The sequence below is a fragment of the Haliotis rubra genome, unplaced genomic scaffold (assembly GCF_003918875.1).
Source record: "Haliotis rubra isolate DU_JTF1 unplaced genomic scaffold, ASM391887v1 Scf411, whole genome shotgun sequence".
NCBI classification, from domain to species: domain Eukaryota; kingdom Metazoa; phylum Mollusca; class Gastropoda; order Lepetellida; family Haliotidae; genus Haliotis; species Haliotis rubra.
In genome coordinates, this window is record NW_025767093.1 from 679,981 (window position 1) to 705,664 (window position 25,684).

General features: G+C 42.5%; 1 protein-coding gene and 1 long non-coding RNA gene across 3 annotated transcripts; one reads left to right on the forward strand and one right to left on the reverse strand.

Moving 5' to 3' along the window:
* Nucleotides 1-1,320: 1,320 nt before the first annotated feature.
* On the forward strand, nucleotides 1,321-4,351 carry LOC124288097. 2 transcript variants are annotated; one of them, XR_006901379.1, is made up of 2 exons: nucleotides 1,321-1,399; nucleotides 3,750-4,351. It is a non-coding gene; the product is annotated as an uncharacterized LOC124288097 (long non-coding RNA). The 2 variants fall into 2 exon arrangements; XR_006901378.1 differs by lacking the exon at nucleotides 1,321-1,399 and adding an exon at nucleotides 1,425-1,617.
* Nucleotides 4,352-17,044: 12,693 nt separating this feature from the next.
* On the reverse strand, nucleotides 17,045-25,461 carry LOC124288090. The gene is made up of 3 exons (XM_046724657.1): nucleotides 25,422-25,461; nucleotides 17,598-18,083; nucleotides 17,045-17,412 (listed from the first exon to the last, which is right to left on the reverse strand). Exons 1-3 carry the CDS (start codon nucleotides 25,459-25,461, stop codon nucleotides 17,045-17,047), a joined length of 894 nt encoding a protein of 297 aa, XP_046580613.1.
* Between the last annotated feature and the right edge of the window lie 223 nt (nucleotides 25,462-25,684).

Sequence of the window (25,684 nt, forward strand, 5' to 3'; positions counted from 1 at the left end):
TTTGAAGGAGTTTCATGGTCATATCACTAGTGAGTGAGTTTGGTTTTACGCCGCTTTTAGCAATATTCCAGCAATATCACGTCGGGGGACACCACAAATGGGTTTCACACATTGTGCCCATGTGCGGACTCGAACCCGGTGTTCGGCGTGACGAGTGAACGCTTTAACCACTAGGCTACCCCACCGCCCCTGTCAAAGCACTAGGCCACGTCTTGACGCTGCGACACAGAACATCGCCTTTGAAAGAATGCGCGCTGGAGATTATCAATTTTCTGTTGCCAGAAGTCTGAATGTTTATCTGAGCACAATATAACTGCTTGCAGCTCGTTACAACCAAACAGGTATAACAAATGACCGTCCCCGTACAGGCAGACCTCGAGTCACCACTGCAGCCCAAGATCGCTACATCCGGGTACTACATTTGCGTGATTGTACTGCCACGGGTGAGAGCACAGCAGCCAGGGTGCCTGGACTTCGGAGAATATCCGGTCAAACTGTACGAGAGAGATTGGGTTGAGAGCCAGGAGACCCAACGTCGGGACCATGCTACTGGTCACCATCGCGCTCAACGTCTCCGATATCTAAAATTATCCGCTTGGTTGTATAGACATTACTTTCTTCTAAACTGATGTAAAACTTTATGTACTAAAGCCTATTTGTGGACGAGTGTTTGAAAATACAACATTTTCGCAACAGATTTCTGGGTTATGCGTTTCATTTATGGAATAGTATACTTTTATATGAATTCACTTCACAATGTGAGCAGGTATAAACAAGAAATGCGGCATGCACACATTGCAACAATCTGACGGATACAGTCCAAGGGAGGGACAGGTTCCTTTAGATAGTCGGGAAATCTGTTATGATACAATTTACAAAATGTGACTAGCTTTGCTATTTTTCTTTTTTCGCAAAGCGAAATAGAGGATTTTCATCGTAGATTTTATCGTGACTGGTGCCGCGAACAGCTCCGCATATCGTACGTAACGCGTCTAAGTGCATGTTTACCAAAATTGTGAATGATGACTCATATCGTTTGAAAGGGCATAAATACAGATTGTATATTTCTATAAAGCCTCACCTAGTTCACTATGTTTATCGCTTGTCTGTCATATCAAGCCAAACATTCAATAATAAACTCCAGAAATAAAGTCTTGTTTTATGTTCAGTGTTATAAACGCCACAACAACAAACAGAGCGATGGATGTTATTGGCGGGTATCTCCCAGAATAGATGGTGATGGACGAATCAAACTGAAATATATATAAATAAACATACTTTTGTGAATAACACGCCTTATCAGCTATATCTGTGAATAAACACCGGCAAGGAGTGACTGACTTCGGCCGACAGAAGGACTGCTACACTAAACACTGGCTAAAGTACTTCACGATCAGTAGTATGTATAACATAGGTTACATTTGTTACACTTTTTGTGTATTTATAGCTTTAGGCCTGGGAGCCGTGCCAGTTTACACTTGTCAGAGGGGTACACGGAGTATGCTACCCAGACTACCAGTTTTCAGACTTTCGTTGAAGCCCGCGGTGGCTGCAAGGTCTACTCCCATTTGTGAGAACTCCAGTTGTGAGACTCCCGGTTGTGAGACAGTGGAGAAGGTAAGTAGCAAAGAAACACACCTTACTCCCCTATCTGATAGAATGGATTAACCCCAGCTAATTAGGGATTAGCTATTTAACTGAATCTTGTGGAGGTAGCTTAAAAGGTAAAGTAATTAAGCTACTCAGGTAAATGGCGTTAAAAAAATAAACAAACATCATTATAACGCAAATCATCAATATGTGCGAATCAAAACTCATAATGAAATATTTAATGAACTATTTCTTCTGTGTAAATATAATGATAATCTTTTCAGTATTTCAGTATTTAACTTGTTCTTTATTGAAAACAATAAATGCTTTTTAATGCTCAGTAATGAACTATGCCTCCTGCGGGTACTCTTCAGCAACAGGGCTGTTCCCGCTTTCATCGTAGGGATGGGGAAGCACCACCTGTGTGCACTGAACCATTAATTAATGTGTCTCACAACTGGGAGTTCTCACAAATGGGAGGACACCGGCTGCAGTGGGTTAGATTTGGTGCCTGACTCTGAGAGTGATCATTTTATGAATGGCTTTGTTTGTTAATCACAGGAGTGATTTCATCTGTAACATCTGAAGCTTGTTGTACAGCTGTAACATCTGAAGCTGGTTGTACTGCTGTAACATCTGAAGCTGGTTGTACTGCTGTGACGTCTCAAGCTGGTTGTACTGCTGTAACATCTGAAGCTGGTTGTTCAGCTGTGACATCTGAAGCTGGTTGTACAGCTGTGACATCTGAAGCTGGTTGTACAGCTGTGACATCTGAAGCTGGTTGTACAGCTGTGACATCTGAAGCTGTTGTACAGCTGTAACATCTGAAGCTGGTTGTACAGCTGTAACATCTGGAGCTGGTTGTACAGCTGTAACATCTGAAGCTGGCTGTACAGCTGTGACGTCAGAGATAACCACATATTCCATGGGCGGCAAGACAGAGGTGGACAATACATGAATTAATCTCCGAAAACTTATGATGAATAGAACAAGTATATTATTAGTAAGTTATAAGCATAACGGAACTAACGGAAACACCGGACACCCACACAGTTTGCAACCAGCTGTAGGCGTTAGTTGTTGCCTCATGCAGTTCATCTGTACCTCTGTCATGTAGGAACAGTGACTGTATCCAGGTGATTGTCTTGTCAGGGACGGAACCAGGATTTATTTCTTAAGTTTGCAAGGTTTTCTTAAATACATTGAATCACATTGCTAATAGTTATGTTCCCGAATATAATACACTTCGTCCACAAACATAAATTATTTGTACACTGGATGTTTTGAAACACATTGTGTGGTGGGTAAAAAATGTTTGGTTCATCTTGGAGGAGGAAAGGAATTGACTTAGAAAAAACTTTTCAACTGCGCGAGATCCTTCCTGTAAATGTGTTCGTTTCCTGTATGAACTTTGACCGAACTGTTCCAGAAACAAGTGCGTATGCTCCAGTTAAGTTGGTATTTCGTGTTCTTTCATCAGCACAAGATGATGTCGCTTTTCTTTCTAATGTCCCTACGAGACTTAGTGATATTCGGGGCGGTCGGGTAGCCTAGTAGATAAAGCGTTCTCTCGTCACGCCGAAGACCCGGGTTCGATTCCCCACATGGGTACAATGTGTGAAGCCCATTTCCGGTGTCCCCCGTCATGATGTGGCTGGAATATTGCTAAAACCGGCGTCACACTCAACACAACACACTGAAGCATTATTGTCCACGACTTTTGTTGTATTGATATTGATATGCGTCTACACGATATTTCTTTTCTCAAAACAACAATTAGAGCGCATCGCTACATCCCGCACCGGGAGATACAGATAAACACCGGATCCTGCTCTTATCAAAACACATTCGCAGTAAATTTACGTTTCGACGAAATTAACAATAGTGTTTTCATCAAATGGATATTGACGGATATTGACACCATCCTGGTATATATTTCTCCATTGCTTTCGAGATGCGAGTTCTGTGCTTCCTGGTTGAGTCACTCCTCTTCTGATCAACTCACCCCCCTCCACCCACGGTGTTACTAAATATAGCTCAGTCTGACGGCTGGAACTGATGCTTAAAAAAAATAATTCTCGATCCTTCACAGGCAGGTGTTTGGGTGGGTGTGTTTTGGCTACATGTTTTATACCATTGTTTTGTTTGTTTGTTTCAAGGTTGGTCCACGATATTCAGCTTAGCCAGAGAACCACAAGTCTTTTAGTAAGATAAGTGATACCTTTATCACAGAACGTTAACTACTAGCCAACGTGTAACACTACAATGACAGTGACGGCGATGCTACAGATGTTTCAGTATTTAAGTGGATCAATGGGGATACTGTATGCAGTTACTCGTTTATAGTGTTCGCCAACATACACATGACCTGCGTTCTTGGCCAGCGAGCAAAACAAGCAAAAGTACGACAACACACCACTACGCCATATAAACAGAACGTGGCCTTTAATCTCTGCGGGACACCCTTTTGATTGCGAAGCCTATTTACTGTACATATAGTCTTCCTGGGGTCGAACCAAGCGGAGACTCCTGTAGTCAGGTCGGGTATTTCAAGATGACTTCCAGTGTATCCAACACTATATCGCGGATGAATACAGTTTGTACATATATTCCACATACACCATTTTACTTAATGGTGTAAACTCTACTGTTCAGGAACTGGGTTCTGAACACAGCAGATACCCTGGTTCCCACACCAAACCGAACAATATATTCTTGGCCTCTTTTATTTATTTCATAATAAAGTCAAGTTGAAACACAACATGACACTGTTCTGTCCTGTCAGTCAACGACTCAGACCTTCATTACCTCGAACTTCCTGAATTGTATTTATCTCACAACCTGAGGTTGTATTTATCCCACAGCCTGAGGTTGTATTTATCTCACAACCTGAGGTTGTATTTATCTCACAACCTGAGATTGTATTTATCTCACAACCTGAGGTTGTATTTATCTCACAACCTGAGGTTGTATTTATCTCACAATATCATTCATCTTGTTCTTCAAATTCAAACAGCAATAAGCAGTGTCTTCAGTGTAAACTGTAGAGCTGACCGGCTATAGCGGGAGGACGAATAACGTCATGTGATTGAGCTGTCATTGTTACCATGACGTCATAATGGTCAGCAAAGCAATTCTTATATCTATCTACGGTAAAAAAACCCGTATATATGTACTTCCGTGTGAACACAGAATATAACTGAATTCCGTACGAGGAAGGTGTGCGTCGTACATTTCTCCCAGTGCACGTTCCCAATACCGAGAATGTGTGACATATCCCAGTTAATTGCCTCCTGTGTAAAGATTTAACATAACTTCTCGTGTAATACAATGTATACTGTGCCGTGCGTGGAGCCCTCGCGGCAAGAAGATCAGACGGATATTTTATTACTCAATGTTCAAGTTCCTTTTCGGGAGAGGTAATAAATCTCGGAGAACATTTGTGTCTTGCCGAGTCACGACCAGTCAATACTTACGTGGCGTGATGTATCGAAGGGGCTGATTGGCTACTGCATATCGCGGCCGTGTAGGTACCACACCAATGAACATGTCGCCATCGGTGAACCCTCTCACCTACATGTGATGGAGCTATCGTACAACTCAAACATGGTTGTAGGTAGGGTGGTGGCAATTGGTGTGTGTGAAGGGTGGTTGAAAGGGGCGAAGGGTGGGGGTTGGGGCGATGTGTGTTGGTGGGGTGGAAAGGGAAGAGGGGGTTGTAGTAGTTGGTGGGGTAGAATGGGCATGGGTGGGGTCTAGAACGGGGTGGGGTTGAGCTGGAAAGGCAGAGTTGTGGGTGTGCGTGTGTGCGTGCGTACATGCTTGCGTATTATAAACATTCGACAGGACCAAGCAAATATATATATATTGAACGGAGCCCCTTCGAAATGGGAGATTCCTGTATAAAGTAAAGACGCAATAAATCCATCCTTCCAGTTTCAGATAATGGAGGAACACAGGAAGTCAGTATTATTTATTGTAATGTAGTCCAGTGTCACTAAAAACCCTCAAAATGTACAATATAATTCACAAAAATGTACAATTTATAATTCACAAAAATGTACAATTTATAATTTGCAAAAAACGTGCAATATATACTCAACAACGACAGTTGTACTAAACTCGTTTTACATCCATTTTATTTGAATAATAAGCGAAGATCGCGACGTTATTGATTACAACACACGCCCTGACACTGAATAGCCACAAATTGCGCAATTATTGATTTCTTTGACTTTTTCAATTGGATAACAGTTACACCTGTGACGTGATGACCATATATGGTCATTTCTTCGGATCGGATCAAGCACAAATAGTACACTTGAGAAGGTTGTGTGGGGGATTTGAAAGACACAGTGATATGAGGGCTTTGACGGAGTCAGGTATATGGCGTGGGACTGAAACGTCTGATAAGATTGACGGTAGATCTACACAAGTGTATGTAGATACATTTACAAGGACCTGAATCGCACACTACTTCCTGCAACGACAGCTGATTACCCGAAACACGTGGCAATCACGCGACGTAGTGGAATGTGCAGGAGGGTGCCTCGACGAGGACTGATTGTCCCGTTATCTACAATTTAAAACTAGTCGTGCACCATACTTTCTTTACTTCACAGGGGCGGTGGGGTAGCCAAGTGGTTAAAACATTCACTCGTCACGCCGAAGACCCTGGTTCAATTCCCCACAATGTGTGAAGCCCATATCTGGTGTCCAACGCCATGATATCGCTAAAAGCGGCGTAAAACTAAACTCACTCCCTCACTCTTTACTTCACACATCCCGAACTTCAATCTTTTGTTTTGGACTTGCAGTGGTTGTACTTGATACACGAGCATTTGTATGACGGGCCACCATGCAGGCACGGAGCCGAGATGTTGGACTGAGTCAGGTAGCAGAACGGTTCATAACACATGCAGTACTAGACTAAGGCTTAGTCTCTGAATATATATAATTTTGATAGTAACAAACAAGCCCATTTATATTGAAAAGGAGCCCTAGGGAGACCAGAGATTCAGAACCTGAACCTGAGGAAATCTAGACTTGCTTTATTTAGGGCTTTAGCACTGCAGGGAGGGCTTGGCAGTAGGGAAATTAATGTGGTTCAGGGACTGTGAGACAGACTATTGCAGTACCAATGCCAACTGGTGCCGAACATTTCAATGTACGTTAACAAAAACCAATATTTCGTCAGCTGGTACAATAACACTTTCTGAAATGACTTTCCATGAATAAACATAGTTATATAGCCGTCGTATTAATTGTTAATTAATGTTGTAATTGTAATGCATTGTATTTAAAGAGATTCACTAGAAGTTCATATCATTCTGTTTTAACAATAAGTAGTTTCAGGAAATGTATTGTTCTCTAATGCCAGCAGTGGTGTGGTCGTTACTGTATTTTGGTGCTGTTGGAGGCAGGTGTAATTTGCAATGTTTACCTACACACTAATCCAGCCTAGTGTATGCCCTTCTAGAAGGCGTTTAGACTATAAGTGACAACTGCATGCCTCTCCAATCTCTCATTAAACCAAGACAAGCGCGACTGTTTGATTTTCACCCCAGATATATAGTCTAAGCCATTTCGAATATGCAAGTATATTTATTGTTAATATTCATCTGAACAATAGTTCTTATGTGGCTATGTGGCGTTTTTATTGTGTTTTATTACGTCATGTGTGACGACGTGGCAGACCATAGTGCGGTGGGACGTACATATAAATACGGCCGGTTCTATTCTGGGATCCCTTAAGTAGGTTTCATACATCTTGTTAGTAATACGTTCAGGATTTCACTCGACTTAAATACTCGGATAAGTATGCACGTGCATGTGTCTCAAGCATCCGTCAACCTCCCTACAGAGGATTTAAACTTCACAAGTACCCGTCAACTTCCTTACAGAGGGTTTAAACTTCACAAGTACCCGTCTACCTCCCTACAGAGGGTTTAAACTTCACAAGTACTGAACGTCAGTAAAGGTTTATTGTTTGATAACATGGCCTCGTTGATGTATGGAACACTTATGTTGTTAAAACGGTTTATCTACATTTATAATCTTATCGGTAGGTGTGTCGGCAGTCTGATCTGTGTAGTGCAACATGTGGTTGTACCATGCCGCTGTTCACGGTGTCAAGTGCACTGGGTCATTCGTGCGTATTTTGACTTGGCCACACCTACACACTCACCCAGTTGTCAATGTGCACCCAACGAGATATTCACGGCCGTCTCCGGTGTAACGCCAGGGTCACGTGACGCATGCAACGCAACGCTTACACAGGGGATGTGACGCCAGGGTCACGTGACACGTGTAACATCACGGCTGCGTCAGGGATGTAAGGCCAGGGACAAGTCTCACATGTAACGTTACGGCCGCGTCACGGATGTAAGGCCAGGGACAAGTCACACATGTAACTTCAAGGCCACGTCACGGATGTTATGCCAGGGACAAGTCTCACATGTAACGTCACGGCTGCGTCACGGATGTAAGGCCAGGGACAAGTCTCACATGTAACGTCACGGCTGCGTCACGGATGTAAGGCCAGGGACAAGTCACACATGTAACTTCACGGCTGCGTCACGGATGTTATGCCAGGGACAAGTCTCACATGTAACGTCACGGCTGCGTCAGGAATGTAAGACCAGAGACAAGTCTCTCATGTAACGTCACGGCTGCGTCACGGATGTAAGGCCAGGGACAAGTCTCTCATGTAACGTCACGGCTGCGTCACGGATGTAAGGCCAGTGACAAGTCACACATGTAACTTCACGGCTGCGTCACGGATGTTATGCCAGGGACAAGTCTCACATGTGACGTCACGGCGGCGTCAGGAATGTAAGGCCAGAGACAAGTCTCTCATGTAACGTCACGGCTGCGTCACGGATGTAAGGCCACTGACAAGTCTCACATGTAACGTTACGGACTCGTCAGGGAACAATACCATGGAAACCAGCTTTCTTTTCCCCTGACAGGGAGATCAGTTGACACAATTCAAACTGTCAAAACGTGGCCCCATTTCACAAAGACGATAGATAGGAAACAGCGTCGGTAAAGATTAAATATCAAACTTGCATCACAGAAACCTGATCAAGTGTCAGTTATCAGTCGACCTTGACCTATGTCTCCTGTCGTTTACCTGTCACAGGTAGAATATGACGCCGACCGCACCTGCAATCAAGGTGCTATCTCAGTTGCTAAGGATACTCAAACCTGTGTGATTTTTGTTCTTTGCACAGACAAATCTTGGACTCTTTAAAGAGGTTGTCGTGACATTTAAATCTTAACCGTCAGTAGAGGACCTACACTCGTATACATTTCTATGAAGGTATATTTTTGTTTTGTTTTTTGCGACTTCTTAGTTTCTTGACTCTGACTTGCACAAATCATGATTTTCTTCAGAATCTTTCTAAACGATAGACAGTAATGAATATTGCTTGCTTTAAATGTCAGAATATTTGGTAAAATATCCAACTGTTTTATTGTTACTCTATGTCCAAACAGGAACGTAACACGTGCATATATTTCACCCTAACTTTCTCTTAACCGACGTGATGTGCGGCAATAAATAACAGTCTTTCTATCACTCACGACGCATTCACACACGCTTTTACAGTTTCAAACTCTTAATGGTTGGATTATGAATCGTCAGTTTGAGTATTGCTCATTGATAATGTTTTCTTCAGTGTAAGTGAGTGAGTATGGTTTTACGCCGCTTCGGGATGTTCATACCATTCTCTGGAGGATATGTTCATACGATACTGCTGGAGGATATGTTCATACCATTCTCTGGAGGATATGTTCATACCACTCTGCTGGAGGATATGTTCATATACCATTCTCTGGAGGATATGTTCATACTATACTGTTGGAGGATATGTTCATACCATTCTCTGGAGGATATGTTCATACCATTCTGCTGGAGGATATGTTCATACCATTCTCTGGAGGATATGTTCATACCATTCTGCTGGAGGATATGTTCATACCATTCTGCTGGAGGATATGTTCATACCATTCTGCTGGAGGATATGTTCATACCATTCTGCTGGAGGATATGTTCATACCATTCTCTGGAGGATATGTTCATACCATTCTGCTGGAGGATATGTTCATACCATTCTCTGGAGGATATGTTCATACCATACTGCTGGAGGATATGTTCATACCATACTGCTGGAGGATATGTTCATACCATTCTGCTGGAGCTTATGTTCATACCATTCTGCTTGAGGATATGTTCATACCATTCTCTGGAGGATATGTTCATACCATTCTGCTGGAGGATATGTTCATACCATTCTCTGGAGGATATGTTCATACTATACTGCTGGAGGATATGTTCATACCATTCTCTGGAGGATATGTTCATACCATTCTGCTGGAGGATATGTTCATACCATTATCTGGAGGATATGTTCATACTATACTGCTGGAGGATATGTTCATACCATTCTGCTGGAGGATATGTTCATACCATTCTGCTGGAGGATATGTTCATACCATTCTCTGGAGGATATGTTCATACTATACTGCTGGAGGATATGTTCATACCATTCTGCTGGAGGATATGTTCATACCATTCTCTGGAGGATATGTTCATACCATTCTGCTGGAGGATATGCCCTTCATATACCATTCTGCTGAGGATATGTTCATACCATTCTGCTGGAGGATATGTTCATACCATTCTGCTGGAGGATATGTTCATACTATACTGCTGGAGGATATGTTCATACCATTCTCTGGAGGATATGTTCATACCATTCTGCTGGAGGATGTGTTCATACCATTCTCTGGAGGATATGTTCATACCATACTGCTGGAGGATATGTTCATACCATACTGCTGGAGGATATGTTCATACCATTCTGCTGGAGGATATGTTCATACCATTCTGCTGGAGGATATCATTCATACCATTCTGCTGGAGGATATGTTCATACCATTCTGCTGGAGGATATGTTCATACCATTCTGCTGGAGGATATGTTCATACCATACTGCTGGAGGATATGTTCATACCATTCTGCTGGAGGATATGTTCATACCATTCTGCTGGAGGATATGTTCATACCATTCTGCTGGAGGATATGTTCATACCATTCTGCTGGAGGATATGTTCATACCATTCTGCTGGAGGATATGTTCATACCATTCTGCTGGATTCTGCTTCTGTTTGTTTGTTGTTTAACGCCGCGCTCGGCAATATTCCCGCTGTATGACGGGGGATTATAAACAATCGACTCTGGACCAGACAATCCAGTGATCTACATCATAAGCATCGACCTACGCAACTGGGATACGATGACGTGTGTCAAACATGTCATCCAGGATGTCCACCCGATCACGTCAGTCCCTTTTTACGACAAGCAGGGGTTACTGAAGATCAACTGAAGATCAGTTGTAACCCGGATCTTCACGGGGCCTGCTGAAGTTGACAGCCGAGCAAAACAAAACTTTACATTGAAAATTACATTTGAATGAAAATAGCAACGTTTTCGAAAACAAGGTTGAAAACAGTACCCGAAACACCGCACACTTTAGGTCGAAACACAGCTGTCATGTCCGTATGAAATACAGCACCACTGAATAACCATTTTTGTTTCATTCATTTTAGTCATCATCAAACATAAGTGACTACTTTCGTTTCCCAGCAATTTATTACTTTCGGTTTACCTTATTCATAGCTTGAGGGACGTATGCTTGTCTACCTCGCATGACGTCAGCGTGTCGTTTTTCCGACAGACGTGGTGTTCTCGGAAGTGTGGGCGGGGAATCCCCACTGTACTCAAAACCCGGAACTCTCCTTATGTCACGTGACAATGACATATACGTTTTCTGGCGTGATCTGTGTTCAGCGTTTAATATCCGATCATGAATAATAATGCACTTACTTCTACTTTAGATTGAGGCTTAGTCTATGAATATAGATAATTTTGATAGTAACAAATAAACCCATTTAAATTGAAAAGGAGCCCAAGCCAGATAGGAAATTCACAGGAAATCTAGACTTGCTTCAACTAGGGCTTTAGTGTTGTAGGGAGGGCGAGGCAGTAGGGTAAATAATGTGGTTCAGGGACTGAGACTCATTACATCTACTTATGACTGCGTTGGATAGATAGGTGGTCAAAGCGTTCGCCCGTCATGCCCGGGTTCGAATTCCCACATGGGTACAATGACAGAAGCAAATTAAATATCTATGTATGATATTATATAGATTTTAATGATAGTGATTTTGCGCATTATGATAGAATAACATGTTGCTATTCGTAAGAAACATATGTCCAAATATGAAATGATAGCTCTGACTGAACAATGACGTGATATTGTCTCTTTTTAATGTCACATGCCAAGCAATGAGTTGTTTAATTTTATTTGGTTTTTAATAATAAAGCATACGTCTTTATGCATAATAACGTCTTATTTATTGCATCGAGCGACGTTTCGGTGATGACTTCTAGAATGCCGATGAAACAATTATTTGGTTTTGTTGTTAATGGGTTTATTTTGTGCGTGTGCGTGCGCGTGTGCGTGTGCTTCTTTTAACCTTTTTTGAAGTAATGGTTTCACGGTGGGTTTTCACAATAGTTTTGTTTTCCTTTTTTTGTTTTTGGGTGGATGTTTTTTTCTTTCGAACTTTTGACCTGCCACCCAGACAAACCCTGTTCGTTTGACAACTTGTCATGTAAGCAATGGCAGATGGATTGCTGTTAATGATTGGGTTTCAACAAGGGTACGCACGTCCTGGCGATAGAACAAAGAACCCTTACACAATGAGATGCCATTTTAAACTTTGCCTTGGCAGAAGCGTATATTGGGTTCCGGTGTCAGACTGACCCAGGAATTGTGGCATTGTGTGCACTTCCCGTGATGCACTAGTACAGGAAGTACGTTGTCACATTCCGGAAGTTTGTCATATATCATCATGGTGTTTGCATATCACAGGTTGTGTTTCTGTCAATAAGACCTTGTAACGGCCATCAGACGGCCAGTCTTGACTGGTTTATGACAATTCACGAGGTCACTGTGACCTCAGTACATCAGTCCAATGTTTTACAGAGCAGCGCCGTTCGAGACTTCCTGATAGCAAAATGCCGTCTGCAGGCTGTACTGTATTGTCATCACTGTCTGTTGGTGTAGCACGTCATTGTGTGGGCCCGTGTGCGTGCGTGCGTGTGTGTGTGCGTGCGTGCGTGCGTGCGTGCGTGAATGATTGTGTGTGTTTCTGTCGGGTACGATGACGCAAGAACCACATCTCCGAGTCTGACCATCGCCCCGTTTAGTCGGCTGTTATAGCATACATTACCAGGATCGTTTGGGGTGGCTCATAATGGTGTGATGTTTCATCACTGTAACTGGCAGAACATCTTGACATGTTATTTGTCGCTGAGCAGTACAGCCGTGACAACATCCTGGTGGTACACGTGGTGCTGAGCAATACAACCGTGACAACATCCTGGTGGTACACGTGGTGCTGAAGTACAAGTGCTGAGCAATACAGCCGTGACAACATCCTGGTGGTACACGTGGTGCTGAGCAGTACAGCCGTGACAACATCCTGGTGGTACACGTGGTGCTGAGCAGTACAGCCGTGACAACATCCTGGTGGTACACGTGGTGCTGAGCAGTACAGCCGTGACAACACCCTGGTGGTAACGTGGTGCTGAGCAATACAGCCGTGACAACATCCTGGTGGTACACGTGGTGCTGAGCAGTACAGCCGTGACAACATCCTGGTGGTACACGTGGTGCTGAGCAGTACAGCCGTGACAACATCCTGGTGGTACACGTGGTGCTGAGCAGTACAGCCGTGACAACATCCTGGTGGTACACGTGGTGCTGAGCAGTACAGCCGTGACAACATCCTGGTGGTACACGTGGTGCTGAGCAGTACAGCCGTGACAACATCCTGGTGGTACACGTGGTGCTGAGAAGTACAGCGTGACAACTTCCTTTGTGGTACACGTAGTGCTGAGCAGTGCAGCCGTGACAACATCTTGGTGGTACACGTGGTGCTGAGCAGTACAGCCGTGACAACATCCTGGTGGTACACGTGGTGCTGAGTACTACAGCCGTGACAACATCCTGGTGGTACACGTGGTGCTGAGCAGTACAGCCGTGACAACATCCTGGTGGTACACGTGGTACTTGAAGAATGATGTGGAATAAACCAAATTGGCATTTGACGGTCAACTACCAATGCAGGTGTCCCCGTCCTATAGTTAAAACATTTATCTCCTTCAACATCAAACATATAAAATAACACTAGCTGTCTATTTATCCCATTATATATATGCGATATCAATAGTTGTGACACACGTTTGTTAACTATCCCCAACGTTTTCTGAATAGCATATACTGCTGCTGTATTTGTACCGACCCTCCAGCTTGTACTTCCTCCTCGGTGTACTTGTACTTGTAATCCTTTTGTAGTGAATAGTAAACTTCATTACTTCTACAATACACAGTTAGCATCACATTCCCTCCTGATGTTGGTTCACAAAAGATCTTTTCACGGGCTCTGTCAACTTATTGTTTCAACTTGTGAATAAACAAATAACTACGTACACAGAGCATTCCATTTTCTAAATGAGTGTTATTTGGTAATATTCCAATAATATATTTCCCACTGCCGCGCACACAAAGCACACATTTGTATATATGATATATATTTATAACATATAATGTGCGTGCGTGCGTGCGTGTGAGAGAGAGAGAGAGAGAGAGAGAGAGAGAGAGAGAGAGAGAGAGAGAGAGAGAGAGAGACACAGACTGAGTGCATCGGAGAAGTAAAGAGAGAAGACGCCAGTGCATCGGAAAGCAAAGTAAAGACGCCATATAACAGCCACCACGTGTTCTATTCCTCACATTTTATTACTCTACTAAAGAACATGATGAAGAAAAGGTCATACCAAATATGTACAAAAATATAACGTTTGTCCTTCCAAATATATATAAGTTTACTTTGTAGGAAATCTATTCTAAATTAATGTATATTCAATGCAAATACCTGACCGCATCTCTGCTGCTTTTTGATAAAATAGTTTGACCCACACATTCTGGAATCAGTGGCCGTTGCCGTGTCCAATTAATACCCACATTCCGTTTTATCACGTATATACAATTCACAATAGGCGTCAGGATTTCCAATATACATTATGGGAAACGACAGAGTAGTTTTATTATCATAACTTGTATATAATTAAGGCGAGATTGTTACTTACTTGTCATCGAGATCAATTATTGAACTGTAAGAATGGAATATCGGTCAGTTGGAGCGTTGTAGCTGAATTATATATTACACTGCCAGTGACCAACAACAGACGCGATGGCCTGCCGGGGTTATTGACCTGTCGATATACACACGACACAATCACTGTGTAATATCGTTCATAGTGCCCATCTCCGCGATCAGGTGTTACGGAATTACACAGCGGTCACGAATGGTCAGTGCAGTGTGGTCAGCGGGGGGAGTAAATGTCGGTTAATGAGTTCAATTATTAACTGTTCAAGCTCACTGTGTACGTTCGTCCCCCCACCATAGGCCTGAAACCGGAGTGACAATGCAGGCAGGGTGTATTTCACGTCCAATACTCATTTTAACCATGACCAGGACTTGCGGTGCATTTTGGGGTTTATTAGTGAATGTATGTTGTTTTATGTAATGGTCGGCAATATTCGAGGTGTATCGGGCAAAGGGCGACCAAGTAACTGCCAGGTCTACTTCAGGCAAAGCAACCATCTTAGCGATCCCCATGAGTCAACTAGTCCAGTAACCATCAACATAACGCCCTGCAACAGAGTACAGAGAATAGATTTCTCTGAAAATATCAGAAACAAGCCAACAGAGGGTAAATATAATAAAAGTACACATGACAGGGAACAGAATGAAAAACAGGTCAATTAAACAGTAATAAAACAAAACAATGCCATGATACGCTCTGGGGACTATTTAGTCAATATCAGATCAGCGACGCGAGTTCCCACTGCAGGTGCGAGATCAACACTGATAGCCCAGTTTATGAATATATCCTCCAATGATCCAAGTACATTTCGGTGACCTGACAACCAGGACACACCTGCAATCAACATATGACAGGTGATATCTTTTCATCTGCGATATGTTTCGCCGAAACCCCAGTGAAGACCCAAGTTGTTTATATCGGTCAGTTTTATTAAGCGAGTCCTGGCGTACTTTCTCTACTGCAGCGCTATTGACGTTCCCACACCGGCGTCAGAGTGCACGTCAGAACAGAATGTGTTAACGAGCGTCTCACGCAGAGCTTTATTTCACAAAGATAATTAAATTTCCGACCAAAGGTCACTATATCACGCATAGATTTCACCGACCCCCTTTTCCCAAATATGTGACATATCTATATATATAGATATTAAAATATTTGTGTAAATTAAACTGAAACTACATTGCTTATTGATGTAAGATTTAGGTTTCCCGAGTAATTGACATAGATGTATTTAAAAATTATCCTTGATTTCAGAACTGATATGATAAAAAAATAAAGACGAGGCATTTCTATGCTACTATTTTCTCTCTTTCTTCGTCCCTGCCTGGCGCTCGGCATTAATGGGTACAACAAGGACTTGTCGGCTTGGAGTCAGTATAATGTGTCTGAGTGGGGTATTCATGCTTCACTGTGGCGTGGTATCTCAGTGGGCTAGCACTCTAGTACAAGCAGCCACACAGACACATACACACGCATGCAAGTCGTCATATGAGCGAAATATTCTCAAGCACGACGTAAAACCCAATTTCACCTCACCTCTCTTTCTTCTCCTAAGATGTGTTGATCCTTTTCCTCGCACTGATTGTCAAATGGTGTTGTGTTTTGTTGCGATAGTGCGTTGCACTTACTATATATATATACATATATATATATATATATATATATATTAACCATCAGCAAGGCGGATGGGGTCGCCTACAGGGCGATATGCCCACCACACAATGTCGTCACCAATCGCCCCATTACACATGGGGGCAAACAAGTTTACATCTATTGGCGTCATATGTCACTGTCCCTAAAGCATACTATAAATACGACCATTTACAAGGTATTTGATTACAATCTCACATTAAAGTAAAAACACACGTCAAGTCCAATAGTGTTGAGAAAGTTTAATTCCAAATATAACATTTGTTACTGTGCCTTGAGCACCAGAATAAATGAGAAAATATACGTCATTTACAAATTGCCTGATATTCTTGTGTTTTGGGAAATATCTGAATATTCGGAATGTTTAGAACCGTAACATCCAGCGCCATTAAGCCAATGTTACTCGAGATTAATGCCGGTCAAGGTGGATCGGGTGGATAAAGCTGGAATATATCTAATAGTGTGACGATCATTTCCACGTGTAGTTTCCAATAAACTTTAGTGTACATCGACGTAACTATTCGGTCTAGTTGTTTCCCACTTAGTTATGTGAATAATATTTCATGTAGTGGCGGTAAGTACAAGTGCACTAACGTTTTTTGAATGACACTCAATAACTAGTGACTCGTACTCTCCAACAACTCGTGACTCGTACTCTCCAACAACTGGTGACTCGTACTCTCCAACAACTGGTGACTCGTACTCTCCAACAACTGGTGACTCGTACTCTCCAACAACTGGTGACTCGTACTCTCCAACAACTAGTGACTCGTACTCTCCAACAACTAGTGACTCGTACTCTCCAACAACTAGTGACTCGTACTCTCCAACAACTGGTGACTCGTACTCTCCAACAACTGGTGACTCGTACTCTCCAACAACTGGTGACTCGTACTCTCCAACAACTAGTGACTCGTACTCTCCAACAACTAGTAGTGACAACGTACTCTCCAACAACTGGTGACTCGTACTCTCCAACAACTAGTGACTCGTACTCTCCAACTAACGTACTCTCCAACAACTAGTGACTCGTACTCAACAACTAGTGACTCATTACTCTCCAACAACTGGTGACTCGTACTCTCCAACAACTAGTGTGACTGGTGACTCGTACTCTCCAACAACTCCAACAACTGTGACTCGTACTCTCCAACAACTCGTGACTCGTACTCTCCAACAACTGGTGACTCGTACTCTCCAACAACTAGTGACTCGTACTCTCCAACAACTGGTGACTCGTACTCTCCAACAACTCGTGACTCCAACAACGTACTCTCCAACAACTGGTGACTCGTACTCTCCAACAACTGGTGACTCGTACTCCAACAACTGGTGACTGACTCGTACTCTCCAACAACTGGTGACTCGTACTCTCCAACAACTAGTGACTCGTACTCTCCAACAACAACTCGTGACTCGTACTCGTACTCTCCAACAACTAGTGACTCGTACTCTCCAACAACTCGTGACTCGTACTCTCCAACAACTCGTGACTCGTACTCTCCAACAACTGGTGACTCGTACTCTCCAACAACTGGTGACTCGTACTCTCCAACAACTAGTGACTCGTACTCTCCAACAACTGGTGACTTGACTCGTACTCTCCAACAACTGGTGACTCGTACTCTCCAACAACTAGTGACTCGTACTCTCCAACAACTAGTGACTCGTACAATCGACTAACGGGATCAGGTGCTCGCTGACTTGGTTGATCGTATCTCGATTGCGCTGGACCGACGCTTTCGATGAAAATCACAAGAATGTGTGGTCAAGTCCCGATTATGTTTTATTATTTGGTTGGACCGCCGTGATAATGATATTGCTTCATGATGCTGAGTGTGGCGATAAGCAAACAAACAAACAAACATGTATATAACCCAGCTCCCTTCTAGAGTTGATCGGCATGGAGTGTAGGCAGGATTAGACAACCGTCTTGAGATATTTGCGTTGAGTTGAGTTGGGCTTTACGTCCCATCGGCATTATTCCAGCCATATAGTGACGAGAACAAGTCTGCAGAGATAATTGGGGGAGGTGGGGTAGCCTTGTGGTTAAAGCGTTCGCTCATCACGCTGAAGACCCGGGTTCGATGCCCCACATGGATACATTTTGTGAAGCCCATTTCTGGTGTCCCCGGCAGTGATATTGCTGGAATATTGCTAAAAGTGGTGTGAAGCCGTACTCAGTTCCAGCAAACCTCAACAAATTTACTCACTCACTTGAGACAGTTGGTTAAAACTAGCTATGACTGAGACCAAACATCATGTAATATTTACTACCACTTACATGTTTGTAAGTTGTAATCATATATATATTTCATACATCATCACACGAACCGGAGAACTGATGGCACGATCCCCACTGATAGCGTTAATGTCAACGCTCTAACCAGTCGGTCACGTGATTGATTGGTTCCGGTGGCGGTCAGGGGAAAACACAACTAGACAGCAGATGTCGTAAATATCTGGTCTGTTGTGTCGAAGGGACATTGTTGGGAAAACATTGTTTATTTTCTAAGACCAGAAATCCTTGCCTCAATAAACGCATATCTATTTCACCAAACCGTGACATTGATCATAACTATATATGCCCCGCTATTACGCAACAACTTTCACTATAACGCATTAACATATGCAACATAATGACGGATATGTGTAAGATTTGATATAGTTCCCCGTTATACACAAGTCCGCGGCGATGCAAACATGTATAGACAACGCGTTATAACGAGAGAACGATCGCCATTCTGTTTGTACGGAACAGATGTGTTTTGAGGTGAATGACCGATTTCGGTCTGTTTATAGCTCGACCGTAAATACAAGGTGGATCCGGGGGAGCTTGTGGGCCAAGGTTGGAAATGGACGCTAGTTGGGGAAAACATATTGGTTGATAACCATATATATATATCTACCTTGCGCAAACAGGCACCTCTACAGACGGGCGGGAAGGGGTGCGAGCTTCGTCATGGTATCTGCATGTACACTCGTGTGTATGCGTGGATATCGATATTGTACACTTCAGTTATCTTATATCTGCCAATAACAGATCGAAATTGTTTGTAGAGACAATATGCATTTTAACATCTCTTGGTGTTCCATAATTCCGGATTCAAATTAGAGAATGTAGAGATAGGCTTTCACTCTCGATCCACATTCTTTTGGTTTAGTGCAGATTCTTCACCTTTGACATACAGCTGAAGAAGTTTATAAATAGATCGTATGTCTGAGGTGAAGGACACGTACAGTGGCACACGGGTGGTGAATATCATCACCGACATCAACCCGTCGGATGAAAGGTTGTGTTGATCAACAGACAGTCCCGATAGCCAAATGCAAAGTTTCTCAAGCACAACAAACGCAGGGCACATTGTACACGTCTTTGGAATAATACCAGATTGAAAATTCAGTACACATTGTGCCCAACTGACTACAAGAGGAATAGATAATAGAGTGGCAGTATTCAATGTCAGTACAATTACAGAGATGATATAGAGTGTATACACTAGCAGTGGCAGTACAATTACAGTGATGATATAAAGTATATACACTAGCAGTACAATTACAGTGACGATATACAGTATATATACTAGCAGTGGCAGTACAATTAGAGAGATGATATAGAGTATATACACTAGCAGTGCAATTACAGTGACGATATAAAGTATATATACTAGCAGTGACAGTACAATTACAGTGACGATATAAAGTATATATACTAGCAGTGACAGTACAATTACAGTGATGATATACAGTACAATTACAGTGATGATATAAAGTATATACACTAGCAGTGGCAGTGCAATTACAGTGATGATATAAAGTATATATACTAGCAATGACAGAACAAATACAGTGACGAGATAAAGTATACATACTAGCAGTGGCAGTACAATTACAATGACGACATAAAGTATCTACACTAGCAGTACAATTACAGTGACGATATAAAGTATATACACTAGCAGTACAATTACAGTGACGATATAAAGTATATACACTAGCAGTACAATTACAGTGACGATATAAAGTATATACACTAGCAGTACAATTACAGTGACGATATAAAGTATATACACTAGCAGTAAAATTACAGTGACGACATGAAGTATATATACTAGCAGTGACATTACAATTACAGTGACGATATGAAGTATATACATTAGCAGTGACAGTACAATTACAATGTCGACATAAAGTATCTGCACTAGCAGAGGCAGTACAATTGAAATGACGCTAGCAGTACAATTAAAATGACGATATACAGTATATGCATTAGCAGTGACAGTACAATTACAATGACGAGACCCGTGAAGATCCGGGGTAGAATAGGTATTGAGCAGTACAATTACAATGACGATATAAAGTATATACACTAGCAGTGGCAGTACAATTACAATGACGATATAAAGTATATACACTAGCAGTACAATTAGAATGTCGATATAAAGTATATACACTAGCCGTACAATTACAATGACGATATAAAGTATATACACTAGCAGTGGCAGTGCAATTACAATGACGATGTAAAGTATATACACTAGCCGTACAATTACAATGACGATATAAAGTATATACACTAGCAGTGGCAGTGCAATTACAATGACGATATAAAGTATATACACTAGCAGTACAATTAGAATGTCGATATAAAGTATATACACTAGCCGTACAATTACAATGACGATATAAAGTATATACACTAGCAGTGGCAGTACAATTACAATGACGATGTAAAGTATATACACTAGCAGTACAATTACAATGACGATATAATGTATATACACTAGCAGTACAATTACAATGACGATATAAAGTATATACACTAGCAGTGGCAGTGCAATTACAATGACGATATAATGTATATGAATGAGACAAGAGTGAATTCACTTTCTTTTACCATGTTACGGGCCGCGATAAATATTCCCCGGTTCCCGGTAACTCATAATTACTGTCTGGAGCAAACATGAAGCAGGTTAGACCACGAATACACATATGTCTTAAAGTACTGACTAAGATGACAATTATGAACTGTCGTTAGCTCGAACACCATAAACTCGATCAGTAGTTCAGGGCCACCTGGTTCAAGTTAATCAGTTGTAGAGTTTGGGAAAGCCTGAGTTTGGCTGTGAGAAATATGTGTTTGCAGAATACATTGATCACAGTGTCATAGGTATAATGTGTTTGTTTTGCAAGATACCCATTATCTCCTTTGGAAAGCCCGATGATGGCTGTGGGAAATGTTTGTTAGTCAATTATTTATTATGAAATATTTGAAACAAGTGTTTTATTATGAAATACAAGAATCGAGGTTCTTTTGACAGGGGTGCTCAAATTAGCGATGGGCTTTTGTCGAGAGGGGTTTTGGTCGAGGGGCTTTTGTACCAATGGGCTTTTGTCGTGTGGGGCTTGTGGCCGTTCCCCGCCTCTCTCACGTGCACCCAAAAACCTGTGATGGTGGGTTCGAGTCCCAGGGTTCGCCATGATGACGTAGGATCGTTACCGCCATTGGTCGTTCGTTTAGGTAAACTGATGTGGAGACCCATCATGTGTCGAACTACGGGTAACTCGCTGTCTTGTTAACCCAGTGCTTCGAGATAATGAGAGGCGGTGCTTAGCAAAATATGTAAAGCGTTCGCTCGTCTACCCACCGAAGACCCGGGTTTGATTCTGATGTCCTCCGTTGTGATATTGTTGGAAAATGGTTAAAAGCGACGTGAAAATATACCCATTCACTTGCTTGAGCTGCCGACGTTTTACTATTCCAGTAATGAGTTCGTAAGTTCATCATTTCCAGCAGGGGCGGTGGGGTAGCCTAGTGGTTAAAGCATTTTGCTCGTCACGCCGAAGATCCGGGTTCGATTCTCCACATGCGTATGATGTGTGAAGCCCATTTGTGGTGTCCCCCGCCGTGATATTGCTGGAATATTGCTAAAAGCGGCGTAAAATTATACTCATTCGCTCACTCATTTCCAGAAAACCTCAACATATTTACAAGTTGGTGTTTCTGTCCTAGTTATGTCACTTCGACCTGACCTGCTGGACGCCATGACTCGTCATGGTCTTGTACAGACCCACCACACACATACACTCACAGTGAAACACAGACCCACCACACACATACACTCACAGTGAAACACAGACCCACCACACACATACACTCACAGTGAAACACAGACCCACCACACACATACACTCACAGTGAAACACAGACCCACCACACACATACACTCACAGTGAAACACAGACAGACCCACCACACACATACACTCACAGTGAAACACAGACCCACCACACACATACACTCACAGTGAAACACAGACCCACCACACACATACACTCACAGTGAAACACAGACCCACCACACACATACACTCACAGTGAAACACAGACCCACCACACACATACACTCACAGTGAAACACGCCTATGGAAAGAGTCTTACACAGTTGAGCGTTGGACTAATCACGAGTGTAGAAACTTTTAAAAAAAATGTTTTGAACAGATTGTTTATGACATTTAAGGCGTGTCGGATCCATTAAAAATGTACATTCTGGAGTGAGACATTGCGTTGTTACATGCAATAACTTCTTACAAATCAATGTAGATTCTTCAGGTTTACATGAGTGAAGGAGAAGAGAGTGGGGGAATAAGTGAGTGAGTGAGTGAGTGAGTGAATGAGTGAGTGAGTGAGTGAGTGAGTGAGTGAGTGAGTGAGTGAGTGAGTGAGTGAGTGAGTGAGTGAGTGAGTGAGTGAGTGAGTGAGTGAGTGGGTGGGTGGGTGGGTGGGTGGGTGAGTGAGTGAGTGAGTGAGTGAGTGAGTGAGTGAGTGAGTGAGTGAGTGAGTGAGTGAATCAATGAATGAATGAATGAGTGAGTGAGTGAGTGAGTGAGTGAGTGCTTACCAGTATAAACCAACACAATTTACTTTAATCCCGACTTTTGAGGCTTGCATCCTCATTAACAAAAATTAATTAAAAAAGTTTGATCAAATCATGATCAAAATACAAGGCCCGTCGTGATAAAATCCAAACTTCACTATTCAATACGGAAACCTGAGTAATTTAACGGAACAAATTTGAGAAGCGTAATATAGGTAAAATATGGAGAGAAAAAAACATCCTCAAAAACTCTTCCATTCTTGTTATGCCATTGTTAGATATTTAAACACTTCAAAACTTGTAGTTTCCTCTGCAGGACTATATAGGATATCATGATGTGTGGATCAAGAGGTAATCGCTCACCATGCACGCTGACATTTGTTCCAGGTAAAGTACACCGACCTTACCTGACCCTATTTCCCTGCTATATATAGCATCCCGTGTTGTTGTGGTGGGACCCCCCGTGTTGTTATTGTGGGACCCCCGTGTTTACAGTCAGTGATCTGGGGCGTTTCACCTGTCGGGTCATCTACATGTGTCAGCTGATGTTTGGAGCTGACCGGCAAGGTCAAATAGATTAAACTTATTCAACGTAAGTTGTTTTATATCTGATAAAAGACAAAGGCTACATCTGAGACTGGTTTTTGTATCAGTTTAGCATTACAATATATAGAATGTAAACAAGTGTATATGTAGATAGCCACTTCGATAGTAACCATGCATTGATTGTAAATGGGCGAGTGAGTGAGTGAGTAAGTGAGTTAGTGAGTTTAGCAATATCACGGCGGGGAACACCAGAAATGGGCTTCACTCATTGTACCAATGTGGGGGATCGAACCCGGGTCTGTGGCGTGACGCAGTGATTGTTAACATATAGATATTCCGTGTCATGACCTAGCTAGATGACCATTAATGTGGGGGAAAGTCCGAGGTGAAGAGTGGTAGCCCAGTGGTTAAAGCGTTCGATGGTCACTCCGAAGTCCCGGGTTCAAATTCCCATATGGGTGCAATGTTTGAAACCCATTTCTGGTGTCCCTGTCGTGATATTGCTGGGATATTGCTGGGATATTGCTGGGATATTGCTGAAAACTAAAACTATACTCAGTCAGTGAAGAAGGAGAATAACAATAACATTCCGAGTAGAAAGTTCTGTGACTCGAGAAAATCCCGGTTACCATGGATCTTTAGTAACCTTGCTTGTCGAAGGAGGCCACTGACGGGATCGAGTGGTCAGACTCGCTGACTTGGTTGATTCCTGCCTGTTAAAAACAAGAAAAGACCCAAACTTCTGTTGTATTCTAATCGCTGTTCTTCTCCACACTGAGTTCACTAACACGCCAGTTATCGTGCTACTTTACGGAGCTTCTGAAAACACATTTCAATTTCAATGTCTCAATTTACATTAAGTGAGTGAGTGGGTTTAACCGACTATTGACAACATATCTCATTTGTAAGTTGAGCAACTCGAACACGGATGTTCTCCGCCTCAGTCCCTGCAGATGTAGATAAATGTATATTCGGAAATGTTGATAACGTTTAACAAGTTGGTTCTTCCGATGTAATCACATGCTTTCTTTCTTCCGTGTGCTGTGTGGGAGAAATACCGTTAGTCATACAGCGACAGCATATTTCACTTCTCACATGAATGTGCAAAATCTTGATTTGTAGTCGTTTCTACCACCGGCTAGGGCTTATTGACGTCACAAATATCCATCTTTCCAGTAACGTTTTTCTTGAATCGATTTATTTGTACATTATTCGTAAATACTGTACCACGTTCGTTGTAATTTCGTAGTATATGTGGTGATGCAACTACTTGTGAATCTGACTGACATCTAATGTCGATCTACATGTATAGCTTACATCTTCAACATATCCTACCCGGGGTTTTTTTCACTGATGAATCGAGATACTGTCTAGACTTAACAGATGGTCCGTCTCGAGCGTACCGAAGACAAGGAGAAAGATTTGTGGATTTCATCGGAACCGAATATGACCCCTGTGGAGGGAATTCAACGTGTTTTAGGATGGATCAGTAGCGAGGCGATCTTCATGTCCTACAGAGGGGCACGATGGCAGGTGCGCGCTTCTGGGACGACATTCAGGATGTCTACAGTCCGTTTGATTTCATTTTAGACCGATGAGTGAGTGAGTTAGTTAGTTTGACGCCGCACTCAGCTGTGTGGCGGCGGTCTGTAAATAATCGAGTCTGGACCAGACAATCCAGTGATCAACAGGATGAGCATCCATCTGCGCAATTGGAAACCGATGACATGTGCCAACCAAGCCAACGAGCCTGACCACCCGATCCCGTTAGTCGCCTC

What these genes read in the sequence shown, in the direction of transcription:
- LOC124288090 (XM_046724657.1), bottom strand. Translation starts at nt 25,461, where the DNA reads ATGTCGTCCCAGAAGCGCGCACCTGCCATCGTGCCCCTCT. An exon ending in ACCTGCCATCGTGCCCCTCT is followed by an intron (nt 18,084 to 25,421) that starts GTAGGACATGAA and finishes GTTGTTGGAGAG; the next exon opens with TACGAGTCAAGTCACCAGTT. An exon ending in GTTGTTGGAGTTGTTGGAGA is followed by an intron (nt 17,413 to 17,597) that starts GTACGAGTCACC and finishes TGTCACTACTAG; the next exon opens with TTGTTGGAGAGTACGAGTCA.